The sequence below is a fragment of the Anoplophora glabripennis genome, unplaced genomic scaffold, assembly GCF_000390285.2.
Source record: "Anoplophora glabripennis isolate ALB-LARVAE unplaced genomic scaffold, Agla_2.0 scaffold192, whole genome shotgun sequence".
In the NCBI taxonomy this organism is placed as follows: domain Eukaryota; kingdom Metazoa; phylum Arthropoda; class Insecta; order Coleoptera; family Cerambycidae; genus Anoplophora; species Anoplophora glabripennis.
This window is the reverse complement of record NW_019416579.1, coordinates 770,812-778,876: the sequence shown is the minus strand read 5'-3', so window position 1 is coordinate 778,876 and position 8,065 is coordinate 770,812. Positions and strand designations below refer to the sequence as shown.

At 33.6% G+C, this 8,065-nt stretch overlaps 2 protein-coding genes across 3 annotated transcripts in view; one reads left to right on the top strand and one right to left on the bottom strand.

Annotated features, from left to right (window-relative positions):
* Nucleotides 1–4,803, top strand: part of LOC108913761 (E3 ubiquitin-protein ligase LRSAM1-like) — a 21,533-nt gene extending 16,730 nt beyond the window's left edge. For both annotated transcript variants that reach the window (XM_018719382.2, XM_018719381.2), the window contains one exon: nucleotides 3,753–4,803. In XM_018719382.2, coding sequence (XP_018574898.1) covers nucleotides 3,753–3,869 — 117 coding nt within the window. In that variant the 3' untranslated portion in view covers nucleotides 3,870–4,803. The remainder of the gene's footprint in view (nucleotides 1–3,752) is intronic.
* A 55-nt stretch (nucleotides 4,804–4,858) lies between these two features.
* On the bottom strand, nucleotides 4,859–5,759 carry LOC108913762 (DNA polymerase epsilon subunit 3). Its single transcript, XM_018719383.2, has 2 exons — nucleotides 5,375–5,759; nucleotides 4,859–5,030 (listed from the first exon to the last, which is right to left on the bottom strand). The coding sequence occupies exons 1-2, from the start codon at nucleotides 5,643–5,645 to the stop codon at nucleotides 4,909–4,911; spliced, it is 393 nt and encodes a 130-aa protein (XP_018574899.1). The 5' UTR covers nucleotides 5,646–5,759; the 3' UTR covers nucleotides 4,859–4,908.
* Nucleotides 5,760–8,065: the final 2,306 nt, after the last annotated feature.

Here is an 8,065-nt window from a genome sequence, read left to right as displayed (position 1 = left end):
AGGTCCAATTAAGTGATTTTCAACAATTCCAACCCAAACATTCACGGAAAATTGTTCTTGATTGTTAAAGTTCACAATTGCATGCGGGTTTTCTTCGGCCCAAACATGATTGTTATGGAAATTTCTTATAGCGTTTCTAGAGAAGTTAGCTTCGTCTGTAAACATTATTTCACAGTCAAACAAGGGATTTTGCGCAATTTTCTCCAAAAACCATTGACAAAAGTTGATTCGCAAAGGAAAATCTCGAGGAAGTAAGGCTTGGACCCGTTGAATATGATACGGGTATAACAGAAAATCGTGAAGAATTCTCCAAACTAGAATGTGCGAGATATTCAAGTTATTTCCAATTTGTCTAGTGCTAATATTAGGATTTTCATCAATTGAATTTAAAACTGCTTCTTCAACTTCTGGAGTTCTAGTAGTCCGATGGGCACCTTTTAATTGATTATTTGGCTTAAAAGTACCTGTTTCAGCCAACGTTCTATGTATGTTTGAGAATGTTCGTCTATCTGGTGTGACTCTATTCGGGAAACGCTCTTGATATAATCGTTTAGCCTCTGGCGCTCTGCCATCAGCCAAGCCATACATGTAATGAATGTCTGCCAACTCTTGATTAGTAAACTCAACCATTATCAAATAACACTGTACAGGTATTTTAAGTATCAAAATTGAGTTGAATGAACTGAACTGTCAAAATTAATAAATCACAACAGTAATCAACAACCACAGCCTACTAGGTAATCTTTATATCATGCTTTCTGTTTGGCTCAATGTGGGTTAGTATGTTGTTCTTTATTTTTTTACTAAAAAACAGTGCAAGATAAGAAAAAAACTCAAGAGATCTTTTTTATTACAAAATAAAGCACCATTTATACAATAATTTTTGTTTTTCAAAAATGCAGTGGCGTATCATTTTTTTCATTCAAAATAATGAGGTTGAAGTTAATTGGGACGCCACTGGTTAAAAATGAAAATTCGTTTATTATGCAAAAGACGTGTCTCTGCACCTAGTTTACACATACTAAGTTTTATAAAACTATCTAATTTAGTTTCGGAGTTATTAAAAAAAACCAATTTTACAAACAGATATTCATCACCCTGTATATCAAAAATAAAGCGAAAACGGACCTATGTTTATATGAACTTTTTGTCTTAAAATCACGCACAGATTAACACCCTTCAATATTGACATCTAATTATGAAACACCCTGTAGAGTGAGCCTATTCGAGCGTAATTATTATTTCTTTTTTTTTAAAGTGATAGCCATTTTTTTTTTCAAATGGCAATATAGGTTTTTTTTATTTATTATTGTGCAGATTTCTATTCTGAATTCAACGATGTATATAAAGTTTACTTTTGTGAAACATCTATTAAAGAAAAAGCATGAAAATATTAGTCAATGCCGCATTATTAGCACCCGGTCGCTTAATTGACAACAAACATATGTATATTGACTAATCATGTATGCCTGAAAAACAAAAAAATAATACAACACAGCAAGTAAATGTCATTTAAGCGTTTGTGTCCTAGTTTTTTATGCATTATAATCTTTCTGTGTCATTTACAGCAGGTTATTTATTGAAATAAGCTCAACGGTGCAAAATATGAGTAATAATCAATTGACGGACATGATTCAGGTATACTTTCGGTGTAATAAAAATCGTGGTACAGGAGTCCGCCTTTACAGAGAACTATTTCCTCACAGAGAAGTTCCAGTACCACGTAGATTTGTAAGACTTGAAGAAAATTTGAGAAACTATGGTGCTTTTAAGAAACCAAAGCGAGAAGAACGCCAATTTAATGGAAACATCGAGTTCAATGTTTTTCTTAACGTTGAAGAAAATCACAGAACTTCCATTACGGAAGTTTCTAATAATATTAGAGCATCAAAGAGAACTGTACATGCAGTATTGAAAATTCAAGCCATACAATCCACAAAAAGTACAGGCATTAGAGGAAAACGATAGAGAACGACGGCTACAATTTGTTTCTTTAGTTGTTTTGTGTTTGTTGTTCTTCATTTAATGTGTCTTGTATTTAATTAATGTTATTTCGTGTTGAACTTTGTATAATAGTTAATGTATTTAATTAAATTGTTTTTCTTTTAATTGATATTCATTGTATTGTTTCTTTTCTGTTAACTACAAAATTCTCTTTTGAGTTTTATTTGCTTTGCTGTATTATTTTTTGTTTTCCATGGCACAGATGATTAGTTAAATAAAATACATTTGTCATGAATTAGTAGCCGGGTGCCGAATGCAGTGTCGACTAATATTTTGTCGTCTTTTCTGTAATAAATGATTTACAAAAGTCAAGTTCATATACATCGTTGAATTCAGAAAATAAATCTGCATAATAATAAATAACAAAAAAACTATATTGCCATTTGGCAAAAAAAATTGACTGTCACATTTCAAAAAAAAAAGAATAGTAAATAAGCTCTAATAGGCCCCCTCTACAGTATATTTAGAGCCATTTCATTTAATTTTCTGTTTTTTAAAATCAGACTATAAATAAAGGAGTTATGGCTTGCGGCGTTTTTTAGGAGACAGACACGAGAGGGTGGTGGATGATAAAAAAGTGTCTTTATGATTTTTCAATCAGACCAGGATTTTTTGAGAGTAAATATCCAAAAATATTAAAAATGTATATTTATAAATTTCAATTTTCAATCATTAGATAAACAATTACGACAAACGAGTTACAACAATTGTTTAAAATTTCCATTGTCTGCTGTTAAACATACTTCAGCACATTGTACTACTACTCGAATGGAGTTGCGCATCACTGGAGTTGTGTTATTTGCTGTATTGATTGAAATAGGCGGTTCTGCAACTCATTCAAATTTGCCACTGGCGTGCTGTACACCAACATTTTTAGGAAGCCCCAAAAGAAAAAAATCACGTGGCGTTAGGTCTGGAGAACAAGGTGGCTAAGCAAATGGACCGCCTCTGCCTAGCCAACTGCACTGCTTCACCTGCACGATTATTTGAAGCTCCGAGAGCCATCAATCACGATTTGAATAATTAATTGTGGGCTATTATTTTGCAGTTTGTATTGACAGGTATTTTGACTGTACTTTAACAAATGTCAAAGTATTGATAAATGCTTTCTGAATTGGCATTAATTGTTTCAAACAATACAACAAATAATGCCAGAGAGCAGTAGCACAATGTGTTGAAGCATGTGTAGCAGCAGGTGGTGGAAATTTATAATAATTCGTTTGTCATAATTATTTATTAAAACTGCCGTATCTCGAAAAATATCGGTCTGATTGAAAAATGATAGAGACATTTTTTTATGACCTTATCTAGCTTAACATGATCCCAGAGTCCGTGTCCGCGAATTTCGTAACACCCTGTATACAAGTTGTGTTAATTCATCTACTAAACCAAATCCCATAGGAGGCATGAATGCCTTTTATGATTTTTTTGAGGTGATTGTTCGTGCATTGAAAATTAGAAGGACTTGTTTACACCACTAAGTAATTTTAGCACAAAAATAAAGCACAGGACATCTATATTAGTTTTTTTTTCTATCATTTACTGTTTAGCCTGTACCCTTCAGTCCTACCCAAAACGGGCTACAGTGTCAATGGAAAACGGTATGACGAAACATGGTTTATTAAAAATCTGACTGCTTTTTTGAATACTGTCTGTGGTTAAAGTTTGATTCACCTAAGCTGGCTATTTTGTCTTTACACCTGTTTTTATATTGAGTAGCAATTAATTAATAACAATATTTCTTACAGTGTACCATTATATTTGTGCCATGCGGACATTTGTGTTGCTGTTGCCATTGCTCTACGTTAGTATCAGAATGTCCCTTATGTCGAACAAATATAGAACGTAAAATAACCGTGTCATGAATCTAAAATCTTTTATTACATTCTTATATTTCAAATTCACCAGTGTGATATTTTATATTTCTAATGTTACATGCATGATTTCCTGTTGTGATTAAGTAGGAATGAAAATTATATTATGTTTTCGGTAAAATATAAAATCACATTTTGATATTTTGTAGCTAAGGAATATTCTGCTAGCAAATACTTTGTTATAATGTTATTAGAGTATAAGACATAATACTTCACTCATAATTTAAATTGCTAGATACATAATTGCTTAGTCATTTTATAGATATAATCTATATTAAAGGTATACATATTCTTTTTAAGAGAAATAAGTCCAACACTATTAAATATGGTATTTTTTTATCAAATCGGAACATATAGATTCAACATTAAAAAAATTAAATACAATTGTCCTATATCATGTTGTTTTGAACAAATATTTTCAAGTAATATATAAATTCTTGATATAATATAAAACTATAAACCCTCTATCAGATTGTCCCTTACTTCATTGTGCCATACAATTTAATTTAAAGTGGAATATTTTCAAAATATTTTTACTAAGGCTTTATTATATGAGAGACTGTGTATGTTTTAAGTTGTTTTATATAACCATCAGATAACACTAATAAATGATTATTAAATGCCAATTCTTATAAGAATGGTACTTAAAATAATATATCAACTTTGTTCACAGCGCGTCAGATATGCTTGTTAACAATTTCCAACCATTAGAACGCAAACTGCATTTGTAACGTTGGTTAACAGAGGCAAGTGTTTTTGACCGATGGAATAAAGTAATATTTATTTTCTGTTTTTTGGTGCAGTTTGTATGTCAAATTGAGCATAAATTGTGGCCTTTAAAAAAGTAATAATTTAGTTATTAAATGTATATATAATCTTAACTAGTCATGTGTCATTGCAAGCTTTCTCTACTGTTATTTTATAATCAAATATTGTTTTAATAAAAACTTTTTGTATATATTAGTTTTATTGAAAATATAACAAATAAATTATTAAACTTATAACTAGTATCATAACATTGTCATTAAATTCATACATCTTCTACCGTCTCGTCGACTTCGTCATCCTCTCCTTCCTCAACTGTCCCATTTTCTTCATTTAGTTTTTTTGGTTTGCTGGTTTTATCTTTCTTAACTTTTGAATTTTTAAATTCTAAAAGTATACGTCTTAGTTTTGGAAATATGGCCACGTTCAACAGATACATAACTGTTGTTAAATCTCTCGTTTTATGTAATCGGCATATATTCAACTTGTGGTCAACAGAATAATCATAAAGTTTAGCAATGTTTGTATCTGCTAAACACAGCCAATTTTATAGTTGGAACCATTACTACCATGGTTAAAAAAATTCATAACTACTTTTAAGTATATTAACGATAATAAAAATTTTATCAAGAGTTGTTACAGATAGATTTACTGTTCAGATAGATATTAAATCATATCAATATAATTTAAATTTAAACTAATTCAAGTTTTAACGTGAGGAAATGTTATACCTTTCAGAACGTTTTGCAATGGTTCGATGAAGTTTTCAAATTCCAATTCTTCTAAAGCTGTAATAATATCTTGACCAACTAGCGTCTTCCTATTAGCTTTTTGTGCTTCCGTAGAAGCTTGTGATGTTATATAAAGAACAAATACTGAAGCCGCCCTGGACAAAGCAGATTTGGCATCTTTTCCAACAATTACATGATCAGGTAGTGCTTCTTTTATAATTTTTTGAACAGAAGCGTTTGGTAGATTCAAGTCTTCTAATTTTTCAGCCATTTTATTTTAAAATAAAGTAAATAAGGCACTTTCAACGTTTGTTTACAATCCAACTTTTTTTAATTTTCAAAGTGGGGTTAGGTTTATTTTATTTATGCTTTTACTTTCCCTCGAAATCAAGGAATAGGGGTTTTTCGTTTTTGTTTTTGGTAGAGATTGGTTAGTTCGTTAACGAATTAGTTCGAATGAAATATTCTCTGTGGTGAATAGGTGAACTGTTCACCCTTAGAGCATATAGTACATGGAGGAGAGGAAGCTTGCTTACGGCGACAGTGCAGAAGAGTGACAGAGAAAAAAAGAGTTTCAATACTATCTTTCTTTCTCGCACAGGCTTTTGATTAGCTAACGCAAGTCTTCCCTCAATCACATACCCCACGGTCCGTAAAGAGGCGGTCGCCGCATAAGTCAATCAGCCAATAAAAAACAAAACGTCACGAGATACCTCAGTTTATCTTCGTTCAACCGTCATCTCTTTCTAACTCATTGCATTTCCTATAAGAAAATAAGAGGCAAATCCTAGATTAGAGAAGTATATAGATTGGCAACTCTGTAGCGGGACTCCTGAAATCTCGATGTCGTTTTATCGATATCGAGATAATTACGAAACCAATCTCGATCGATTCGACTCGAAATGTAAATTGGTACTCTTGAAGCACATCGATATAGTCCTTGGATAAGTTCGGCAAATTTGGGGTAATGTTGTATACCTCCACGGTTAAGGCAAAGTGATATATTTATTTCTGTCTAACATATACGTATTTCAGCTATCTATCTCTTTTTGTCCGGTGGCGACGTCACGCAGTTTATTTAAATTTTAAAATTAATACCTATCATCAAATAAATAAACAGAAGTTTATAAAATTATTTATTTAGTCTAAACAGTAAACCATGAAAGTTGATTTAAATGTACTTTATATTTAAAGGTTTTATGCGTACATACTCAACAAATTATTGATATTCCATATCCTAATTTTTTATTAGGTTTGAAATAAAAAACATAAACTACTACCTGTGATTATCATTATTGTTGAACTATTAGAGTGACGAGAAGCATTTAGGAATGAAAATATTTGGAGAAAACAGTTAAGAGATTCAATGGATTCATTATAATCTTTACGACCGGACAAAAAATTTGTGTAATTATTCCGCTTACTTAAAAATATTATATGTAATTTAATTATGTCTATTGTTTGACATTTAAAAGATGTAAAAAGAACTTCGGATACTATTCAATTCAACATTAAATTATTTTGTATTTTCTGGTTTTCTGCACGGTGAACATCACTGGAATGAGTAGAGTTCTTGCTTCAAATCAACAAACTATTAATCACAAAACATATAAAAGATATTAATAGAGGTATAAAGAAGGTCACATATAAGTTATTTATTAAAACCTCTCCAACAATTGGATAAAATTTTCACCAACATTAGAGAAAAATATTCCGGTAAATACACACTCATGACAGCCTCTGGAAAACGCAGAGGGCCCTGCGACAGACCGCTCGCCGTAAAATTCCTCCAATCCACGGTAGTGTGGGGGTGGTTTACACGAACCAGGAAAAGGCCGAGGCTTTCGCCGATAGCCTGGAACTGCAGTGTAGACTGCCTCAGCTGCCCGACGAAGACGAGGAATTCGAGTTAGTGGCTGAGCGCGCGGCCCGACGCGTCGACAGAGAGCCAGACAATGACATAATCCCCCCCGCAACACCTGACGAACTAAGACTGACAATACGCAGACTTAAAAACAGAAAAGCCCCCGGACCCGACAATATACATAACACGACACTTAAACGACTACCACACAAGGGCCTCATGGCCCTACTAAACATAACAAACGCGACACTCAGACTAAGACACTTCCCTACCCGCTGGAAAACAGCAAACATAATCCTTATCCCAAAACCCAACAAAGATCACACCATCCCATCCAACTACCGGCCCATTAGCCTGCTCCCGGCTATGAGCAAAGTGGTAGAAAAAATTATCCTAACCCGTCTAAGAACCCACTCCCAAGAACTGCAAGTCATTCCAGACGAGCAGTTCGCCTTCCGACCCAATCACTCCACTGAACTCCAAATCCTTCGCCTTACCGAGCACATCACGGCGGCCTTCAACAGGGGACAGTACACTGGTGCTGTCTTCCTGGACGTCGCAAAGGCCTTCGATACGGTTTGGCATGAAGGCCTACTGATGAAAATGCTCACCAACCAATATCCCATATCCTTTACCAAACTCATAAAATCCTACCTACACCACCGAAAATTCCGCATCCAAATCCAAGATTCCCTTTCCACCACCCGTCCCATGGAGGCCGGTGTCCCCCAGGGCACCGTCCTGTCCCCACACCTATACACCATTTACAACTCCGACATCCCACATCCCCCCAACACCAACATATACTTATACGCCGACGACCTGAC